Source organism: Zea mays, chromosome 1 (assembly GCF_902167145.1).
Source record: "Zea mays cultivar B73 chromosome 1, Zm-B73-REFERENCE-NAM-5.0, whole genome shotgun sequence".
Classification (NCBI taxonomy): Eukaryota; Viridiplantae; Streptophyta; class Magnoliopsida; order Poales; family Poaceae; genus Zea; species Zea mays.
The window spans coordinates 280,483,827-280,506,603 of NC_050096.1; the positions used below are offsets into that span (position 1 = coordinate 280,483,827).

A 22,777-nucleotide genomic window follows, 5' to 3' on the forward strand; every position below is an offset into this window, starting at 1 on the left:
ATCGATCCAATGAGCATGTCACACCATGCCATGATCACATTGGGATATTTTTGGCTCCAATTCAGCTTGTTGCCATGGTAGACTGCAGAGGCAAAAGCAAGGAGTGCTTGCTTCTTGGAGGCTATATCTATCATAGCAAACTGAATTATTAGCAGCAAAAGATGTAGATAGAGCAGTAGAGGGAGAAAGCGTCCATGATTCTGATCACCCATATCTGATATATCTCCAAACCAAGATAACTAAACGAGCATCAGCATCATCAGTTTAATCTCAGAAATGATCAAGATGTCTGCAATGAAAACGGAAAGGTTAGTACTAAACCTTGAAACTGAAATTACAACATGAAAAGTAACTCAGTATTTAACTAATCATGCTTATGAAGAAATATGGTGTGTTCAGCCCAGCAGAAAGCACGGTGCCATTTGCTTATTTGCAAGCAGCCAAGCACATGTGGCCATCATCTGCAGAAGTCACAGTGAGGAAGCACTTAGGCTATTTGCAGCGCATACCACTGGAGTCTCCCTCCGTTAACACTGTAGCCGTTGTAGAGGCGACAATGCTCCTCTTGTCACTGCAGCGCTGCCCCCTCCGTAGCCCCTAGGTAGCAGCTTCTTTCTCTCTCACGCTGCATATGGCGTATCCCATGCGTGTCCCCTAGACACTATTAAGGACCGGATTCCATGCATACGGTTGTTTGTTAGCTGCGAAAAAATGATGATGAATTAGAAATAGATATAGGAAAATGATATTATATAGTTGTAGTTGGGTTCGTTGTATCGTTAGGATGGACATCTTACTATAACAATATAAGACACATTTTATATATAAATTATTATGATATTATATGTTTCCGTTGCAACGCACGGGCACTCACCTAGTATATATATATTATGATAGTTCAAGTCACGATAAATCTAGTAATTTTACATTTGTATTGTAAAATCTTATAAAATATCAGGTATAACAGATCAAAGTCAATAGTGATTAACTTAAAAGCAAATCTAAAAAGACAAACTCAAACTCATGTCCACAGAAGGTAGTATTTTGCTACTGCACCGGTTTACAACTACTATTGCACCGGTTTACAACTACGCGAACTGAACTATCTGAATACAACATGCCTATGCCATCTCATTTTTGTTTTATAGCATCCTGTGTGACACCTGAACTACACATCTCGGCCTTGGCAGTGTAAAATTATGCATGATTATCACATACACTTTTCCGATGAAACGTTTTTTTTGTTACATTAGGGTAATAACTGTGGAGATATTCAAAAAAAATCCTCGCCCTGCAAACAATTAATAAAGATCCATGAGGACGTGGATATATCATCTTCTCGAAAATCTAGGTCGCCTTCTAGTAACAAGAGAAGCTCCGCTCTCCCTGTTTGTTCTCTCTTCTTCGTCTTCACTAGACTCGTCGGATCTCCACCTTGACACACCTTTGCTGGCTTCTGCTCCATCGATTGAAGATCTCTTGCTAGAGCTGCAGGGAATAAAATCATACTTGGTTGTAAACCGGCCACATTGACGGATAGGAGAAAGAATAGATCGAGGATTAAAACAAAAACAAAAGGCTGGAAACCAGCCACTGCAGTCATCTAACTCTATTTGAAAGCTTAATCGGTAAAAAAATATGACTGATATATCAGCTTCCTGGTGTCCAAAAATTAGACCCGATTTACTGAAAACACACAAATTTCGTTCTAATGATATTGTGATTTGAGCTCTGAAGCCAAGTTCACACTAGGTACAGCGAAACATATTGCCAGAAACCAGAGTGCAGAATCGTGGTTACCTCAAGATGTTCTCCTTAGTTGGTACTTTGTAATCCTCACGAAAACCAGCATATCCAGACACCTTAGCGAGGCCATTTTGACCTACACCAGTTCCATTTAAGATGAAAGGCTTCTCGGCACGTGAACCAAAGTGGAGCTCTCCTTTTCCAACAGAATCTTTTCCTTGAAAAATAGTGGTTTTGTTAACTGCAGTCTTCAGCAAACTCGTTCGGTAGTCTTTCATAGGTGTATCACCAGAACTTAAGTTCAAATACATAGGCACTGGATCGTGATCACCATATTTAATCCCTTTTTTGAAACCCTCCTCTCCTTTTCTAGAACTGATATCTTTCGCCCCCCTCAAAAATGGACTCTCAACTCTCTGGCCCACTGTGGGGAACATATCCCCTGCACTTGATCTCATATTGGATGTAGGTGGCCCATGGGGTGATGCCCTGGTATCCAGAACAGATGGGACCTTTCTACCAAATTCTGAGCGGCTGCTTCGGATCAGACCACCAGAATCAGTCAATGCATTGTTTTTTCGGAGGAGGCTTGACTTATTTTGAAGAGAAGTCGTAAAAGTTGTGCTCAAGTCCATGACAGGACTTTGTGATTTGCCCACATGAGCTGGAGAAGATAATTGAGCAGTTCGAGCAAATTGACTTTGTTCTCCACTGTTGATGGCTTTCACATTCTCTCTCTGGACCTCCGGAAGCATGTCAAGGCATTTAACCTGTACGAAAAATAAAGAAAAGCAAAGCATTGCATAAATATAACTCAAGCAAAACATATTTATTCTGTGTTGAAGAAAGCAGGCTTCCACTGGTCCGTAGAGTGTAGAGTTTATTAGTTTACTTAGAGACTGAAGGAGAGCAAAGAAAATGCTAATGGCAAGGTCTAAGGCTGTCTTTTAACATATATCATGGAGAATGTTAATGGGCACACTATTCCAAAGACAGAATACTAATCCACAAGAACCTAGCTAATAACTTAAACCTTAATCAATAACAAGTTTAGTTTTGATAAGGACCTAGGTGCTGAAAATCCTTGCAACGAGTGTTGTCCTAGTTCAGAAAGAAATGTTTATACCATTATGCTAATAAGAGCAACTCCAGCAACATGCAAAAGATTGTTCAGCGGTGGCTGGCGTGAGCGCAGGACTGTTTGATGCTTAGCATTGGACTGCCCCGGACCCCGGTGTATTGATTTCCACCCTGAGACCTACAAACACCTCCCGAGAAGGACCATCGGGCAGACACACTTAGGGTTGTTCTAGGGCCGGCAAGACCACCTAGAATGCCTACAAACTCTGTTGAGAAGCTTGCAGAACAACACATTAGGGTTTGGAGAAGATTACAGAAAAGAGCAAAAGGAGGGAAAAAATGTAAAGGGCAAAAAGATAGAAGTTGTATTGGTTGATCTATTGGATGTCTCAATCAGCCATGTCCCTTTATATTTATAGGGTGGAAGATCTTTCCCGAGGGTAGTGTCCAAATACGTCATGAGAAACTGATCCAAAGGGCCAAAATAAGCATAGAAATTAAGTCCTTGGACAACAACAATAAAGCATTTTAGTCCAAATCATGTTAAGGTAGATTAGAGTTGAAACCTAACAAAAACCACAAGTCAAGGTCAGACACATATTCAAGTCTAAATCTTTATATTCCATCCTTTCAAGTCTTCTTTTGCTGCCTCTTCCCACGTCAACTTCGTCCTTCTCCTATCTCTTCCTATTGCTATCATGCCTTCAGATCATACTAAGCACCGGTACCTCTAGAGGTTTCTGTTGGAGTTGGACATGTTCATACCATCTCAATTGGTATTGGAGTATTGGACAAGCTTTTCTTCAATTGCCGCTACCCCTAGTCTATCGTGCATATCATCATTCTAGACTTGATCCCTTCTCATATGGCCACCACGCAACATATGTATTTCTACAATACTTATATGATAAACATGTCTTTCTTAGACCAACATTCTGCATCATACAACATAGCAAGTTTAATTGTCGTCCTATAAAACTTGCCTTTTAGCTTCTATGATACTCTCTTGTCACATAGAATGCCAGATGCTTGATGCCACTGTATACACCCCGCATTGATTCTATGGTCATCAATATCCCCGTTTCTTGTCTTATTAACAAAATGGTTTTCATGGTTTTATTTTTCATGTGCACCCTTCAGTTCTGGCCTTCTTTTCTGCGGCAGTTTCTTCTGAAGTGGGCAATGACAGGAATACTCTGTTTTGGACAGATAAATGGTTAAATGGCCAAAGCCTACAACAGTTGGCACCTCATCTTGTTAGGTTGGTATCTTCAAGGGCTAGGAAACGGAGTGTTCAGGATGCCCTCACTACTGGAAGCTGGGTTCAGGACATTAGAGGGGCTATTACTGTTAATGTGTTGACTGAATTTTTTCAAGTCTGGGACCTCGCTGCCAGCTGGATTTTGCACCCGGAACAGGAAGATAAACACATATGGCTGCTCTCTAGTTCAGGAATTTATACCGCCAAGTCGGCTTATGATGGTTTCTTTATTGGCTCAACAACCTTTAGGTCATGGAGGAGGATTTGGAAAAAAATATGAAACAATAACATATAAAATATTCCCATCATAGTAGTGCATAAAATGGTCTCAAATGTTTAATCCATAAATTGGCTCGTTATGTTTTTGTCCAATGGCAATTGCGGGTAATTTCGATCAAACTTTAAGGGGAGGTCCATATTTGGTTGGTTGAGGAGCTGTTTTAAGGGAGGGTGGAGCAGGTTTTTTTAGATCCCACCTTTCTTCACAAAAACGACTCCTGATCTTTCGGCTCCACACGAGAATCAGTTTTAAAAAATACCCGTTTGACACGGCTCCTCTAGATCCTCTCTTAGAATCAGGAGTTGGAGCTGTGCCAAACGGGCCCTAAATACCGAAAGGTATCAATCCTAGGCACTACTTAACCTTTCGAACTAGCATCTCCTTCCTCATGTGTAGTAATCTTCCAAACTAACATCTCTGTCTCATGTGTAATAGTGTCAAAGTCACATCTCATATATTTAGTTTTAATTCTACCGAGTCTAAAACTTTTGGACCCTCGAGTCTCCCGCCACAATTCCAGCTTCCTAAAAATTCATGTCCAACTTTCATCAACTAGCACTACATCGTCTAGAAAATCTTACACCAAAATATATCCCCTTGTATGTCCCTTGCGACATCATCCATCACCAAGACAAAAAGGTAAGGGCTCAAAGCCGACCTTTGATGTAGTCATATTCTAATCGAGAAGTCATATGTGTCTCCATCACTTGTTCAACACTGGTCACAACATTATTATACATGTCCTTAATAAGTCCAATGTACTTCGTTGGAACTTTATGTTTATCCAAAGCCTACCACATAACCTTTCTTAACATTTTGTCATAAGCCTTCTCCAAGTCAATGAAAACCTTGTGTATGTCCTTCTTCTGCTCCCTACTCCATCACTTGTCTTATTAACAAAATGGTTTTCATGGTTGACCTTCCTAATATCATTGTCCAACAGAAAGAAACTTCATAGAATTTCTATTTACGCTGAAGATGTGGCCCTCTTCCTGCTCCCAACTCAGAATGACATTTCCACTACTCTGGACATTCTCAACATTTTTGGGAACGCCTCTGGTCTCCGCAACAATGTTCAGAAATCCAGTATTTACCCTATCAGATGTTCGGAGCAGACCATCCTGGAGGTTCAAAGCTTGTTACCTTGCGGGGTGGCGTCCCTACCTTGCAAATATCTGGGTCTCCCTCTTTCCCTCCACAAACTGACCAAACAACAGTTTCTGCCCTTTATTGAGAAAATTGCAGATCTTCTCCCAAGCTGGAAGGCAGAGCTGTTGAACAAAGCTGGCAGAAGAATTCTAGTGCAGCATGTCCTCACTAGTATGGCAATTTATACTGCAATGGCTATTGATTTCCCTAAGTGGGCTTTGGATGCAATTGACAAAATTAGAAGGGGTTTCTTATGGCGAGGCAGAAAGGATGCTAAAGGGGGCCACTGTATGGTGGCCTGGGAAAAGGTATGTAGGCCTCTACATTTGGGAGGTCTGGGGATTTCTAGCCTGACTAACCTTTGTTGGGCTCTCAGAATGAGATGGTTGTGGCTGCAAAAAACTGATTCTTCCAGGCTATGGGTGGACCTACCCATTCAGGTCCCAAGCATTGCCAGGTCCTTTTCTGCAGTGTTGGTGTCGGAGGTTGGTAATGGTGTGAATACTCTTTTCTGGGTTGATAAATGGATTAATGGAAAAAAGGTAGCTGGCATTGCACCAAGGCTGTTCTGCACCATATCAAAAAGAATTATCAACAAAAGAACAGTGCAAGAGGCTATGGTCAATAGGAGATGGATTAGTGATATTAGGGGCATTCTTTCAGCAGGGGCCTTGATTGATTTTCTGCACCTCTGGGAAGCTCTAACGAATTCACGGTTGCATCCTGATATTGAAGACATGCACATTTTCTCCATAGCGCCAGATGGTAATTACTCGGCTAAAACTGCTTATGATGGGCTCTTCTAGGGTCCGTACTCCTTTCATCACCATAAAAGAATCTGGAAATCCTGGATGCCACCCAAGTGCCATTTCTTCCTGTGGCTGGTGGCACACAACAAATGTTGGACAACTGATAGGATGCAGAAGAGAGGCATGAACCATCCGGTTAGGTGCCCTCTATGTGATCAAGAACCTAAAAGCATTGATCACCTGCTGGTTTCCTGTGTGTTCTCAAGAGTTTTCTGGTACAGGCTTTTGAGAAAGTTTGGGTTGCACAGTTTATCCCCTCAGCAAGTGGAGACTTCCTTCTTTGGTTGGTGGGAGAAATCCTCGGCTCAGGTCCTCAGTATGAGAAAGAAAGGACTGGACTTTCTTATTGCCTTAGGGGCCTGGATGATCTGGAAACATAGGAACAAGGTGGTGTTTGATGGAAGGACCCCTTCTATCTCCTTCCTTCTTCAGGCTGCTGGTGATGAAAGGGAGATGTGGCAGCTGGCTGGTGCCAAGGGGCTTTCCTTTTTGGCCGGCCAAACTTCCTAGCTCCTAGGGTTGCAGTTGCTTAGTCCAATTTTTTATGGATAGCTTTGTGTATGTCTGTTTCTGGCTTCCATAAGGAGTGCTTTGTACCTGGGTCTTTACGGCCCTTTTTTCCCCTCTACTTTAATATATGGGTGTGCAGTCCTCCTGCGCTCTTTTCGAGAAAAAAATATCAAGTGTATCATTTTTTATTACACTATGAAGGGGGAAAATTGCAAGTTGATGAGTTGGCAAAATAAAACATAACAATTAGACATGCGTAATAAAGCAGAACTGCAGAAGTATAAAACGACAGTACTTACAACTAAACTTTCTCTCCATCGAGCAATTGCTCTGATTTTTGAAGCAATCTCTTCAGTTGTATTTTCCAATATCTTTTGCTCAAATTTTTGAAGACTACGGTCAACCTCATATGCCTCCAAATACCGATAACGCTAACAAAACAGCAAACACAGGTAATTTACTAAGGCATTTATGCGCCAGCATGCTTCTATTATGAAGTGGAAAGAGAAAAGAGTAAAACTGTAAATGAATGTCTCTCCTTTAAAGATTTATAAACAATAAACAAAAGTATAGAAGATCTTCATCATCAAACAGGATACATAATCAATAAAACTTGAAGATAGAAATATTCTTGTGCAAAAAGAGAGGTATTGAGGAAGCCTATAACCATGCCTTCTAAAAGAAGTACATCAACCTGAGATGCTTTTAGTGAATCTTTTGTTCGGTCTGTTTTTTAATATGCATATATACCTAAGAAATTGTAAGCATCATTTTTCTGTCCTAGATCAATATAAAATAATCATATACGTCAGATTCTATATGTATGAAAAAAATGCTACACCAGCTAATCCTTGTTGCTTTGGATTACATACAGGTATACAACTGTCATATTTGTAATTTTAATGTATGAAAGACGTGCATTTAATAAAACAGATGCAACAACTCAGTATATAGATGAGAAATGACACAAATGAGCCTGACAATTTCATCATAACAGTATACCCTAAAGTTTTAGTCATCTGCAATTTCCATAGTGCCTCTTAATATGGTTTTAAATACAAAAAATGAGAATCAGAATATTTACCCGAAGGTAGTAGACAACAAGCAGACTACCATTTGGTTTCATGGGCATTTCATGAGCAGAGTCAAAGAGGGACTTGTGAAGATGTTTCTCCTCCTCAGAATCCCAGGGCAGATCAATCATTTTATCAACTAAATTCCTTTTAATGCAGATAGCACAAAATTCGGTCACCATCATCTCAACATGATAAACCCAAGAGTTTTTTAATGCATCCTCAGCATGTGTCATATCTGCTGAGTGTTGCTCTTTCACCTTAGAGCAGTAGCTCCTATGATACATAAACGCTTCTGTTAGGAGGCGACATTCAATTCTGACACGAACCACAGTCACTGCCTCACTAAGAGATGAAATGTCATCTTTTTTAAAGTTTTCTGTAGCAGAGAAGCTTCCATGCCCTGTGCACTTTAGCACAAGAAGTGCCATATCATATTTTTGTCGTTCCAGAAGAACTTGTGCTATCTTTGGATGTGTTTCCTTGCTAGAGATCTTGGGAAGATGAGAGCAGGCCTCCTGCAAAGGAAGCAGGGTTGCATCACAAACATAAGATAATGAAGACAAAATCCATGAAACTCAATTAAAATGGCACTGCATACATATACAGACGAGATTCAAATCTGAAGTCAATGGTACCATGAACAGAAAAAACAAATCATTGTTACATAGCAGTACGTAACACAAACTATAACACGATTCCAATAACAAAACACTACAATGCAAATGTGTTCAGGTAAGTGCAGGCAGCCAACCAAAAGAATGTCTGCAATTCAAAGAAAAAGTAAACACAGTACGCCTGTGATCCTTGCAATTGCTATGCTCATTAAGTAAGTACTGTGAATTTTTAAGAGAATTATTTGAAAATCATAGCATGCTGGAGGGTTTTTGCATGCCCAAACCCCAAAACCCATCCTGTAACCTCGCAGAGGGCACAAAATCTGCAGTGACAGGTACACGAACACTGTCAAAGAGTCCTCGAGAGGGAGATGAAGTGGAGGGCAGAGGAAGAAAGCGAGGAGAGGTGGAAGGAGAAAAATAAGTCTGCCGTCAGAAATGATCTCGGCAATCCAAGGTGACGGACCTGATGTCCAGGACGTGCGTCCTCCTGGACACAAAATAATTAAGATAAGTGTATGGAAATAGGGAATTCAGGGGCACAGACAGGCTCATTCCGTGCTATCCTAAGACAGCAATTGAGTTTCACAACCTCTATAGGAACTGAATGCTTATTAGTGCTGCTTAAATGAGGCTATGTTTGTTTCCCTTCTATATTATATAAGTTAGATTATGGTTAGAAGAGTAAAATATCACTTTGGAAACATAAATAAGTTGAAATAAGCTAGTATTGGGTAAGCTTATTTCAGCTTATTTGTAACCCCAAAGTGATATTTTACTATCCTACCATTCCACCATAATCCAACTTATATAATCTAGGAGAGAAACAAACACACACTGAGATGGCATCATGATTATATGGAGGAGGGGTGGGTATTTCGGATTTCGAAAAGTTTGGGTTTTCAGAAATAATATCCAAAGTTTTTCCCAAAAAATAGCTACCCGACATTTTGGAACCCAGAAATACAGTTCGTGTTTCTGGTAATCCCAAACCACCTAGTTGCAGCATAAATTATTAGAGTGGATGCACTAATCAGTTCAACCCAAAAGATTAAGTTGTTCGGAGAAGGTAGGCAATTCATTTATACACTTCAACACCCTCACTCACGTTGCACCCAGAGAGAAAGGCACAAACGTGCAAATAAAGAAATAAAGGGGCGGAGGCACAAATAAAGCCTCTGTCAGGATTCGAACTTGAGACCTCTGGCTCTGATACCATGTTAGAGTGAACACACTAACCAGTTCACCCTAAAAAGTTAAGCTATTAGGAGAAGGTAGGCAATCAACTTAGGGTGCGTTTGGTTCAACTTTTTTAACCTGCTTTTGCTTTAAAAAGACAAAAGCTAAATTAAAGGGGTTCAACTTTTCTACTGCTACTTTGAAAAGGCAGCTTTTCTGTAGTACAAATTTGAAAACAACTTGTACCCTGCTTTTATATTAAAAAACAGATGCGGCAAATAGAAACTACAATAGGATTAAAATAATTAAGTGTTATAACGAATGAAATGTGTCAAACTTAACTGGCAGTCTGCCAACTGATGTTTTTATGGTATGGACTTCATGTTATGGGATTCAACTCAGGAAGTTCAGTTACAACCGGAAGTTTAAGATCAACACTGCTGGGCGCTGGCTGCCAACAGCCTCAAGGGAGTATTCTTCTATGTCAGCCTATGATTGTTTCATAATTGGATCCACTAATTTTGAATCGGATGAGAGAATTTGGAAGACCTGGCTCCCTGGAGATGCAATTTTTTCATCTGGCTTGCATCCCTTAATAAATGCTGGACAGCGGAAAGATTGGCTCGAAAGGGAATGGACCATCTAGATAAATGTCTTTTTTGTGATCAGCACAAAGAAATAACACAACACATCCTGGTGTCTTGCATTTTTGCTAGAGACACTTGGACCTAGGTCTTGATCAAGGTAGGGCCGCTGTCTTTGGCTCCAGAAATATCAGATATAGTATTTCAGGAATGGAGGGAGGCTGAGCAGAAAGTGCCAAAAAACCAGAGGAAGGGCTTTAATTCCCTAGTTATGCTGGTGGCTATGAAAACATAGGAATGCTTGTGTGTCTGATGGGGCCTCCCCGAGCATTAGCATGATTGTACAAAGATATTCAAGATGATGTTAAGCTTTAGGGAATGGCAGGAGCAAAGGACCTCAGTAGGTTGTGGCCTTAATTTAGATGGTGTTGGGGCTGATGCCGTCATGCCCCCCTCTCTTTCTCTCCTTTTTCGTTTATCTGGTTTGCCATGCTTGATCGGGCAGTTTGTATTTTGGTCTATTTTAGACCTCTCTTATTTTTCTTAATATAATGATGTGCAGTTCTCCTATGCGTTCGAGAAAAATATAATGAATGAAATAAAAATAATTTAAATAAGGAATATTATAAATGGAATTGTAAATTTGATTTACTTGCAAAAATATCAGGAACACAAATGTGAACTAGGTTTTTAAATTAGATATATTGATTAAGAGATATAGTTAAACAAAGTGCATATAAACAATATACAATTTGTTTGCAGTGGACAACTCACAACAGTTTGAACTAAACGACTTTCAACTTTTTTTCTCACAACAGTTTTTTCACAGCAGACAACTCACAACAGTTTTTTCATAGCTCGCAGCTTAACCAAATGCACCCTTATACACTTCAACATATATAATGAACAAATCAATCAAATTTCAATAGATCCTACCGGATAAAGATCACATATTCCCGCAAACAAATTAATCCATGAATTGATTCCAACAAATTCCCGCAAAATGAATTGATTCCATAACAATTCTTGCCCTTGGGAACTGTACCATCCAGAGGCCATGTTCGGCAACACCAATGGTCATCCAGGCAGAAAGAGGCAGATGTGAGATGCAGTGGCAGCAGGCAGGAAGCAAACAGCAGAGGGTGCAAGGAGCAAGATGATTAGGTCGTCTGGGCATGGGCACGACAGAAGCTCAGGTGGGATGCCGCTAGGGTATTTTTAGGTGGTGAGATTGGGTTGGGGAACATGGAATTGGTCTGGGCTGAAAATGTGAAATAGCATGTAGGGCTACTACTACTACAACACCAACAACAACAAAGCCTTTTAGTCCCAAGCAAGCTAGGGTAGGCTAGAGTTGAAACCCAACATAAATCATAAATCAAGGTTCGGGCACTTGGATAATTGTTTGTCATTCGCTCATATTCAACACTAAATCTTTGGATACATTCCATCCTTTCAATTCTTCTTTTACTATCTCTTCCTAAGTCAACTTCGGCCTTCTCCTGTCTCTCTTCCCATTACTGTCACGTCTTAGGATCCCACTACGCACTAGTGTCTCTAGAGGTCTCCGCTGAACATGTTAGGCTACTGCGCGTTAAAATTCGCTACCAAGAGACACTACTCAAATTACGCAAAGAAATTTGGGTTTCTATATTTGTTACCAAAGATAGTATCTGGTTTTTTGGGTTCGGGTTTGGGGGGGTCGGGTTCAGGTTTTTCAGGTTTGGTTTTTGGGTATCAGGTTTCGTGCCCACCCCATAACACCTGAATAACAGGATATGTACATGATAAAGTAGCACTGGGAGATGAAGTACTGGGAATCAGTTGTTTCTTTCCTATGTTCTGTTTTCATATTTTCTTTCTCTCTTAATTTTTTGGTCCATGAAAGGAGTACACGGCCTTAGAAACTATAATTTGAACAACTTTGGACAAACAGTAAGATGACGATAGAGGGCTAGTCTATACGCACTTACATAGCTGCTCAAACTCCACAAAAGTGATGCAAACAGGTAGTTGGAAGCAAATACAACACCCACATCCAGGACATTGCACAATATATATGTCAATTCAAATTTAAATGTCAAGAAAAACAGGTAAAGAGCAGGTACCTCCAAGGCTTCTGAAGAATAATCATCTAGAAGGCAAAATACCAGGCACTCAAGCAATGTTCTATTAGTAATCCCAAAAGTAGCAGCAAAATCATCCACCAGATACCTCCATTCTGAATCTGGCCTACTCCAATGTCGATCAAATAGATAATACAATAACTGAGAAGCGTCAAGAAAATTTAATGAAGTAGCATGCCTGTGAGAAACAATGTAAATATGATATCCCAAGCGGCAAGTGAAAGAAACCAAAGGTAGTACGAGATAAAAATATTGAAGGATACAATAGCTTGTTTTGCAATCACCATGTCTGATGCTCCGTGTAGAAAGAGTACATCAACTGCCTCACGCAAATTCTTAAAAGGGTATCTGTCAATACTAAAATGATCGGTTGTAATTGTGGAACAGAACATAGATGATGATTGTTCATTCTGTAAACATGTGATTGCTATTTCTTCCTCCTTATCCATATAACTTTGTTCAATCCCAAGGTTTTGTAGGGCCTGCTCAATGAATAGTGTACTCTTACTGGCTTGATTTACATCTGACACTTCATCAGAAAATCCAGGCCATTTTGTTTCTGCATATGCTTTCCTTTGAATCACATCAGAACTCCATGATGTATGATCAGCGTACCTTGAGCAGATATCCTGAATAAAGCTATGCCTGATACACCAGATCATAGCCTCCAAATGCTGTAGAAAAAGGTACAATTAATACTTTACCAAGATAATGATTATTCTGAAAGAAGTGTATCCTTTCCACTGTTCGCCTAAACAGCCATTTAGCCCATTTAAACACCGTGTAAACACTACCCGGTGGTGCACTGTTTCCATTTAATCATCCATTTACCCCGTTTAGTTGGCCGAAACCCGTTCAATGGATCGTTTAGCCCTAATAACCACTAAATAGAAGGTGACCGACTGTTTACCACACTGATCCTTTCAAGCATTTCAGTGATGTACAAGTGGATATACATGGCCCTAAGATACAGATTGTTTAAAAGATTGGAGTTTATTGAGGCGTTATGCACAGCATTAGTGTAGTGATAGGGGGGATTGGGAATCATAGGACATCGCCAATTGGAGTGAGTGACTCCTTAAATTAAAGATTATATATCAACTAAAGCAATGCTACAAAAAACTAAAAGGATTGTTGATGTACATGCATCTTTAACAGATGAGCTAGAAGCTTTCATAACACATACTAGGAAAAACCTATGGTACAGAATTGTTCTATGATCTAATGCCATAACACTACATCACTAGCAACCATCAAAGTGTAAGAAAGCACAAGGTTTCATAAACAAGAAAAGTTCTAGAGATATACTCCATCTGATTGTACATATAGTCGTCTCAGGATTCTTGGCGGTCTAATTTTTTTCTAGTATGATGCATAAAGAATTAGGTAGATTGAGAACATAAGGTCGATGTTTGTAGATTTAACATGAAGCTAGTTTCATAATACACAACCCTCTTATTTTAAATATATGACATTTTTATGAAAATTGCTAGTCAAAGCTCAACATAGTAGGTTGTATCAATGTACAAATGACTTATATTCACAGTTGGAGGGAGTACTTATTAGTTATTACAAAAATGAACCAGAAACTATCTTGAGCAGTTATATCAATACTTGTCCAGGATCAGGATGAGACCAAGGCAAAAAGGAGATAAAAAGGTTTTATTCCAATGTGCGCACAAAATTTTATAATGAAAAAGGAGCCCCGTGGGACACTCATCTTATAGAAATTCCAGCAATGCATAGACAAATTGAAGTACCTAGACCAGTTCAGTGTTAGTTCTTAGTAGTGATCGAAAATCCTTAGCAATAGAGGGGTTAAGAAAGAAAGACCTGCTTTGCCTTCAATGTGTTCTCAATGAGTTGATGCAGGTCATTAACATGCGCTGAAACCGCTTCGGTGAAAGATGAAACCATAACTTCAAGTACACTGTAAATTCCTGCCAACTGTGTGGCAAACTTTTGCAGTTGGGATAACTTAGATCTCATCATTTCTAATCCAAACTTATCTAAGGCGTCGTTAAGGTTAGTTACTTAAGACTGTCTCCAGCGGGTCGCCTAAAATAGGGGACGTGGAACTGTAGATGACACTGTTTGCAAAGTGGAGTTTGAAATAGGGGATGGAATAGGAGATCTGTCCCTCAACATGTGTGGCCTTGAACACATGAAAAGCGAAACATAATAAAAATGTATATAAACCACGTAACTGAATCTAGAGTTTTTGGATACAGATCACGCCAATCTCAGTAATGAGCGCATTAACAGCCTTCTTGCACCAGTCCTTGATGACCACCTCATCCAAAAGAAAAGCCAGAAGTGGATCACTTGACACAGCATTCTCATCCAAACAAACATCTGTGATATCTGGTCAAAATGTTAAGAAACCAACAGAAAGAAGATGCGGTATGGAAATGCATAAGCAGTCTCCTGAAGAGGATACAGTGGCAAATAAGGGAAGTAAGATTGTTCTGGACTGCAACATCAAACAATGAATGCAGCCGCTGGACATCCATGCTAACAGGATTGCCATGGTCTTCCTTTTCCTGAAACCTGTCATCGTGCTGCTTAGAAATAAGGCCCGCTTCCAGGCACTTGTAGTAAAGACGTAGCTGAACCCTATTTCCATTGTCCGATATTGGACTCCTGCAGATTGGGCAGACGTCACATCTTTGGCTGCACTCAGCACATAATGAGGCATGGCCACATGAGTTAAGCACATGGTGCACATAGCGGCCACAGCTACTCAAGTCTCTAGTTGCACGGCAGCGCTCAATTCTGGCCTCCTTGCATAGCTCGATGAGATCAATGGATGCCAACTGCTCCAACGCATTCTGCCAAAAGAAATCATTCTTTCAGCAACTACCACCAGAAATTTACTCCATATAAAGTACATTTTATCATTTGATTTGAGGCCACATGGGGCTCACTCAAAAAAACAAAAAAAAGGCCTTGTACTTCTTGGCCACTAAGCTAATTGACTCCATGAAAAATGCTAGATGGGAATACAAAAAGAAAACAAAATGCTACAGTTACTTAAGCTCACAGACAGGACGTGGATGTAAACGACTAAACGCACATGCACACAAAGGTTTGTCATGATTGGAATCTCATACAGAGAGTCCTCTACTTTCAAGTATGGGCTCTTATGTGAGTATTTCTGTGGGATTGTGGAATAAGGGACATCTGTGGTATGTGCCTTGCCCCCCAAAACATAAAGTAGCCCCTTGAAACAGAGCTTTATGCTCCCAAAAGAGAATGAAATGCAGGAACAAAAGGACCTGTTGCATTGAAAAAAATCCATCCCTCCATAAATTATTTACTCAAAAAAGCAGTGAGATAATGAATAGTATCTTAATATCCAGGGTACCGTAAAGCAATTCTACCCTTGGCTATCAGAGTTTCACAGGTTAAATTAATGTTCACTCGTTCTGTGGTAGGAACAGAACATTTTTCTCTGAACCAAATTGGTTCAACCAATTAAATGCCCTAAAATGTGCCTAAATAAAACCCAGACTTCGTGAAGCTAGCAAGCAGTTCATGAGTTTTGGAGGCACAAAGAATAGAAGCTAGTAGGCATAATTCGTGTACACGCTTGCAATTAGATCAGGTCCCATTACAGATAACCAGGTTAGGCTTTGCCTTCCGCTCGGTTTCGCATGGTAGGAAGTGGATAGAAGGGGCATGCCAGATAGCTTAGAGTTTTTTTTTTGCTATTATAGGACTCTTTTTAACAGGCTTCTCCCTAATGGTGCTCTGAATATAAGCTTCTCCTCGATAGCTTAGGTTAGACTTTGGTTGCTGCACTGGCGCTCGGTTTCGCGCAGCAGGAAGGGAAGAGAAGGGACCGGCATACCATTTGTTGAGCGCTCATTGCCGGAGACGGGGCCGACGAAGACCTGGGAATCTGGCGAAGACGGTGGTAGTGCCGTAGTGGTCGCGCTGAGAGGGGGAGAGAGCACGCGCGGGGAGAACGAGTAACCCAGGCCTGGGCCGTTCCGCCGGGGGGGGGGGGGGGGGGGGGGGGGGGGGGGGGCGCAACCGTACAGAGAGAGAGAGACTCAGAGAGGATCGGCCTAGATCGAATCAGCGGAAACATGTGAAGTGCTCCAAGATCTTACTGGGCCTAGGACAGGCCAGATAGTTCGATTGGGCCGGATCGGATGCACCAGTGCACCACGTAGAAAGACCGACTCCGTTAGCTTCTCCCTTCCCTCACCGAAAAAAAAACCATCACCGCCTTCCCGGCGCTCGCCGCTGCCACCCGTCGCCGCGCGCCTTTCCGCCACCCGCCGCCGCTGTTGGCGCCCAAACATCGCATCTGCTGTTGCTTTATCCCTTTTATTCCACAGCCGCTCTAAGTGGTGGGTGTCCCTCTATATTCGCCGCTTATAGGAATCGAGGGTTCGATCGGCTGTGGTGCGTGGTGACTGTGAACGAGGAGGAGCGCAAAGATGGCTGATTTCCGGACCTCCACCCAACGGGAGAGGTGGATCTTCCAGTCGCACGATTTGGTGAGCTCGGGCGCTCAGAGTTTGCTTTACTATGCTTTGTCACGGTCTCGGCGGTTCCAGTCTGTTCTGACTTTCTGACAGTACGGCGCGCCCGCGCGCCCTTATGCTGTGCTTCGCAGATGGAGAGGTGGGCGGCGGCAAACCAGCGGGCCGCTCAGACCCTTGCGCAGGTTGGGTTGCGTTGCTTCCCCTTGGGTAGCCGTATCTACTTGATTAATTCCGAGTTTACTCATCGTTCCTCTCGTGCTCTTTGTGAAGTATGGGACGACCCGGCTTAATGTGGACCTGCTTGATGGCTCGGTATCCTACCCAGAGTCCATGCCGGATCATGGTATGCGACATTTGTTGGTTTATAACTCACCTGTGCTATGTGTATTCCAAAATATGAAATATATATGCACCACCAGTTCACTCCAAAGAGCTGTGCTTTCATGATTTTCCACTTGCGCTTCGTCAAGCTAGTGTTGAAATAGTGTTCTTTGGTTCAGTTGAGGGTAGCTCGGTTGTAAAGCCTCTTTCTTACGAAGAGGAGCAATTGACAAGGGTATTTTACGAGCAGAAGATTCAGGAAGTATGCGCTGCATTCAAGTTCCCTCACAAAATCCAGGTAAAGAATCCCCTCTTCCAAGATGGAACCTTTATGAGGTTATGATTCTGGTTGCTCATGGTTTGCTTACTGCTTTGCAGGCTACAGCAATAATATATTTCAAGAGATTCTATCTACAATGGTCTGTAATGGAGCATCAACCAAAGCATATTATGTAAGCAGGGTACTCAGCAGTAATGAAACAATTATGGTTCTACGTTTGTGAATGTAAAGGTTGATTTCTAGTGTGCTCATGCTTAGCTAAGTTCTCTTCATATTATGTGAAGATCGATGCATGTGACTTGAAAACTGAGTGTGCTTATCTAAGTTATCTTCATATTGTGTTAAGAGCGATGTGTGTGTCTTGATCAAAACTATGAGGGTGATGTGTCTTGTTCTGTGCCTATACGTTCAAGTTTGATTTCCTGAATGTATTTAGTGTTTTGACTGGACATTCCAGCTAACTAACTTTCGTCTCACAGGTTAACATGTGTATATGCTTCTTGCAAAGTGGAAGAAAACCATGTTTCTGCTGAGGAACTTGGTAAAGGAATTCAGCAGGACCACCAGATCATTCTAAATAATGAGATGATTCTTCTTAAAGTATGCCACTTCCACATTTTGTTTTGTTAGTACCTCCAAGCAACCTGAATATGGCATTAAGTTTCTTGTTGGCTTCCAGACTTTAGATTTTGATCTCATTGTTTATGCTCCATATCGATCGATTGAAGGATTTATTGATGACCTAGAGGTAAGTGTGTACTTGTTTTGTGCTGCAAATTAAGGTCTGTTTGTTTACCCTCTAGATTATATAATCCAGTTTAAATAAGTTAAGAGAAACAAAACAACACAGATTATTAGGTAGATTATATAATCTAGATACCTAGATTATGATAATCTATAAGCAGGTCATTAGGTGCTTATATAATCCATAAGCTAGATTATATAATCCTGGAGAGAAACAACAGGGCCTAACAAGTAAAGTTTCTTGTGGTTCTTTGGTTTAGGAAGGAGTTCCATGGCATTCACATATATAAATTCTTCACAGTTCAATCTTTCCACTGCACTATATATTGTCTAACACTATTGATTTTTGTATGAAGGATTTCTGCAGGGCAGGTAATGGTCCATTCCAGCGTTTGAAGGTAACATTTGCTGTTTCTGCTTCTTTTTTGTTTTTCTTTTGGACGTGTTCCAGTGTGCACAAACTGAGGTAAACCATGTTCAACAACAACAAAGCTCGTTAGTTCTAAACAAGTTGGGGTAAGCTAGAGTTAAAACCTAACAGAAACCACAAGTCAAGGTTCAGACATGGATAACTGTTTACTATCCACTCTTGTTCAAGGATAAATCTTTGAGTATATTCCATCCTTTTGGGTCTTTTTACCGTTCCTTCCCTTGTCAACTTTGGTCTTCCTTTGCCACACTTTCCGTTGCTATCGCGTCTTAGGATCTCATTACACAATCTAGTGATCTCCTTTGGACATGTCTAAACCATTTCCACCAGTGTTGGACAAGTTTTTCTTCAAATGGTGCTACCGCTAGCCTATCATGTATATCATCGTTATGGACTTAATCCCTTCTTGTATGGCTACAAATCCAACGCAATGTGTGCATTTCTTCAACACTTATCTGTTGAACACTTGAACATGTCATATTTTTGTAGGCCAACATTCTACACCATACAACATAGCATGTGTCATATTTTTGTAGGCCAACATTCTACACCATACAACATAGCATGGGTAGTATGAGTGGTAGGTTTGGGGTCTAAGACTAGGACCCCGACTCTTGGACGTCGTCGGGATGGCGGTTGTGGAAGGGCGGTACTGTTCACGTGATGAACAATACCCGTGGATGAACAGTGGCGCCGGATGAACAGTAGGTGAGTTGGGGAAGCACGGGCAAGATACTTGCCTGCTTCGTTTATTCCTTAGCCAAAAGGAGCTATATATATGGTTGAGATAGCAGCCTCAAACTCTATCCAAGACTAACAACCCGATCCTAACAAAATCCATCTGATCTAACAAACTCTATTCCATCTAACAAACCCTATCCGATCTAACAAACTCTCTATCCCATCTAACAACCTAAGCAAACTAACAAATGATAGTATGGGATGCCGGTCATAACAGTTTTCAAGCTAGAATAGACACCCTATGTGCTCTCAGTATAGAAACAAAATAATTACTACGGCATATTCTGCAAGGTGTACATTGTTTGTTCTTACCTCTGATTGGCTTACAGGAGTTGCGCCAGGCTGCTATATCCCATGTTGACAAAATGATGTTGACTGATGCACCTCTTCTCTATACCCCTGGGCAGGTAACCTTACATTAACTCTTGTTAGTTATGGTATCATTACCATTTTGAGCGAAAGGGCCTCTAGCCGAGTTGGTTAGGTGGTCTGAGTAGCACTCCTTAGATCCTGAGTTAGATCCTGAGTTTGAATCTCAGTGGGAGCGAATTTCAAGTTGTGGTTCAAAAAATGTCACTCGCTGGTTCCCCTGGTTGTGTACACACGAGATGGACTGACCTTTGGGGGGCGGATCCTCGTGTAGGGGCTAGGAGGGCTCAAAGCGCGAGTAAAGATCTGACCTATAGGGGCGGACCCTCATGTTGCACGAGGGACCAGCTTTCGTGACCTTTCTCGGTCAGGGCTCCGATTGAGCTTTTTCTTAATATAATATCGTGGGGACGGTCTTTCCCCTACTGGCCGAGTTTTTCATTACCATTTTGATGAGTTTACTGCTTTGATTTTGTTTCTGATCAAGAAAGCATCCAACGTGCAAACTTCTCAAACTTAGCTTGCTCAAACTTCAATTTTCCAACTGATCTCATCATATACTTTGTTTCAAATTTTGCAGTTGGCACTGGCGGCTCTTCACAAGTCTAATGATCTTCTCAGGGTCGTCGATTTTGAAAGGTCAGGAAACATTTTATCTGAATTATTATGAATACCATATGTCCATATGTCAGGGTTTTGTGTTTCAATATGTGGTTACTTCATATTTATTGTTTCCATGTTACAAAATTCATTGGTTGGTTGCAGATACTTGGAAATTATCTTCTCAAGGCAACATTCTGATTGTCCAATCGAACAGTTTGTTCAGTCGATCAACGAAATCAATTACTTAGTAAGGATTTGGCTTTGGGCTATAAAGTTTATGCGCAAGTAGGTTGTGCCAGTATCAATTTCCAATTTATTTTGGAGCCATGCATGATAAACATCAAGACCAGAGTCAGACATATCTGCTGATGGTTAAATCATGACAACTGGAGTTTGTTATCACTAGTCACTGCTAGTAAATTGTAGGACTTCCATCTGGTCGTTTTTTAGAGAACTCACAATGGTAAACTAAAAGGCCCACTAGAGCCAAATACTGAGCACTGAGTCTATGGGAGTGATATCTCCTTGTTCTGTAAGTGGCTTGCCTAGGGGTTGTTGTCTGGCCTGTTGTGGTTGGAGGGTTTTTTTTGCCTGTTTTCCATCTACTGCACGTCTGTATGGATTTCAGTCCCGGTTCCCCTTATGAGCCGGGTCAATTCCATTCTACTTCATTGAAAGGGAGAGCTCCTGCCATTGCATTAAAGAAAAAAGAGTATGCTACCTCTTAGCTCCTATGTTGCAGCAAGACAAAGCACACCAGATCTTTTTTTAATAAATTTTAATATTCAGTGCCACTATGGTATTGCTGTACTACGCTATGGTATCTTGTCACGTATAGGAGGTGTGCTTTGTCCAAGTAAACTGATACAAAAATATAGAAACTCGATTTAAAAGGCATGCCAATGCTGAATCTTATGACCGTGACCTCATGAGGTAGCGAGAGATCGTCTTTGCAGTAAAGAAGCCTTTATTTAATTTTATTATTCTTAACATTCCTTTTTGGCTTTTGTGGCCCCTAAAAAATGTATTTAGTGCATACTCATAGGAGAGCTAGCCCCATTGACCACTGTGATGTAGATCTTGTAATTGGGCTCACAGAACTATGTTGGAAGCTTAAAGCTGGGCAACATTAGGCTTAGTGAACCAATATGAGTTTATCCTACAAAAGTTAAAGATTAGAAAATTAAAAACCCATCTGTCATTAACATGGTAGAAAATGCAGAAGACTCTTCTACTATGCCGATTCTGATCTTCATTCTGTAACCATATGGGCATATCTCTGCTACATACCATATTAATGAGTCTTCTATATTTTGATAGCTACCGTAACTTCGTCATTCTCTTTGTATTCTTTGTGCGTCTTGCAGGTCGACCAGCTTAATATACCTACTGTCAAAGACATGAGACACGTGGACCGCAAGCTGAAACATTGCTGGGATCCAAGCTCACATGACGAGTAGGCTCTCTTCTTTCACTGTGCCAGCATCATCTATGGCTATTATAACTAACCACGCTCATTTCTGTGATCCACCCATCTCTACAGGCATAACAAGAAGAAAGAAAAGAAGTCAAAGCACAAATCGAAAAGAACATCTACCGATGCCCAACTGTGAGCACCTTGTACTGCCAACTCACGTATACGATCATGTTCTATTCAGTCCTTGCATTGCTTCTGAACACCTTCTGTGCGGTAACAGATAGGAAGCATATGGTCCAGCAGTGGCTTTGTGTAAGAGTACAACGGTGAGGAATTTCGCTAGGCTGTCTAGTGTGCTTCATTATGTATGCTATCATGTTAACCAGTGGAGCAGCTTCGTTTAATCATTTCATTCAGGGCCTCCAAATGATCGAAACTGAACTCAGGCATCTAAGCACAGCAGCTCTAAGACAGCTTTCTACACCAGCTGAGGCATACCTGAGGTCAAGCAATTTTGTGACGATGTGGGCTATGGAACTTCATTGCTCCAATGGGAGAGTTGCAGCAAAGATACAAACTAAGAGATGTAACATTGGATGCCTATCTCCAAAGTACGGAGAACTTCAAATTTTATATGGCCGACTTTGTGTCAGCCACAATTACTTGAGTTCCTTTTGTTACGGATGTAGCATTGTTTATTAAGTTTAAACGCCGAATCCAAGATGATCCACCTGCTGTTGTGAATCGTTTTTTAACTGATCAGTGATTTTGAATCTGGATTGTGTATATGTGTAGAGCTTATCATGGCACCAGATTGTTGAATAATTTCTGTTATTTCTATTGGTTCTGTTTTCCAGTGACCGGAAGTCCAACTCTAATTCAGACATCGGTGACGCGCTAACTTGTGTGTTGGCCCTTCTCAGTTCAGTCAGACAAATTTCCCTGTGTTCAGTCAGGGT

General features: G+C 41.1%; 2 protein-coding genes across 4 annotated transcripts; one reads left to right on the forward strand and one right to left on the reverse strand.

The window, feature by feature from the left end:
• Positions 1 to 961: 961 nt before the first annotated feature.
• Positions 962 to 16,505, reverse strand: LOC103645598 (E3 ubiquitin-protein ligase HOS1). The gene is made up of 10 exons (XM_020546920.2): positions 16,268 to 16,505; positions 14,855 to 15,245; positions 14,644 to 14,778; positions 14,248 to 14,423; positions 12,678 to 13,088; positions 12,397 to 12,555; positions 7,920 to 8,426; positions 7,135 to 7,266; positions 1,801 to 2,516; positions 962 to 1,488 (listed from the first exon to the last, which is right to left on the reverse strand). Exons 1-10 carry the CDS (start codon positions 16,283 to 16,285, stop codon positions 1,332 to 1,334), a joined length of 2,802 nt encoding a protein of 933 aa, XP_020402509.1. The 5' UTR covers positions 16,286 to 16,505; the 3' UTR covers positions 962 to 1,331.
• On the forward strand, positions 16,481 to 22,658 carry LOC100283483 (uncharacterized). 3 transcript variants are annotated; one of them, XM_020552051.3, is made up of 15 exons: positions 16,481 to 16,925; positions 17,045 to 17,095; positions 17,184 to 17,256; positions 17,414 to 17,532; positions 17,613 to 17,686; positions 17,994 to 18,114; positions 18,194 to 18,262; positions 18,615 to 18,656; positions 19,759 to 19,836; positions 20,379 to 20,437; positions 20,564 to 20,648; positions 21,769 to 21,857; positions 21,945 to 22,010; positions 22,099 to 22,144; positions 22,213 to 22,658. In XM_020552051.3, exons 1-14 carry the CDS (start codon positions 16,866 to 16,868, stop codon positions 22,100 to 22,102), a joined length of 990 nt encoding a protein of 329 aa, XP_020407640.1. In that variant the 5' UTR covers positions 16,481 to 16,865; the 3' UTR covers positions 22,103 to 22,144; positions 22,213 to 22,658.
• Positions 22,659 to 22,777: the final 119 nt, after the last annotated feature.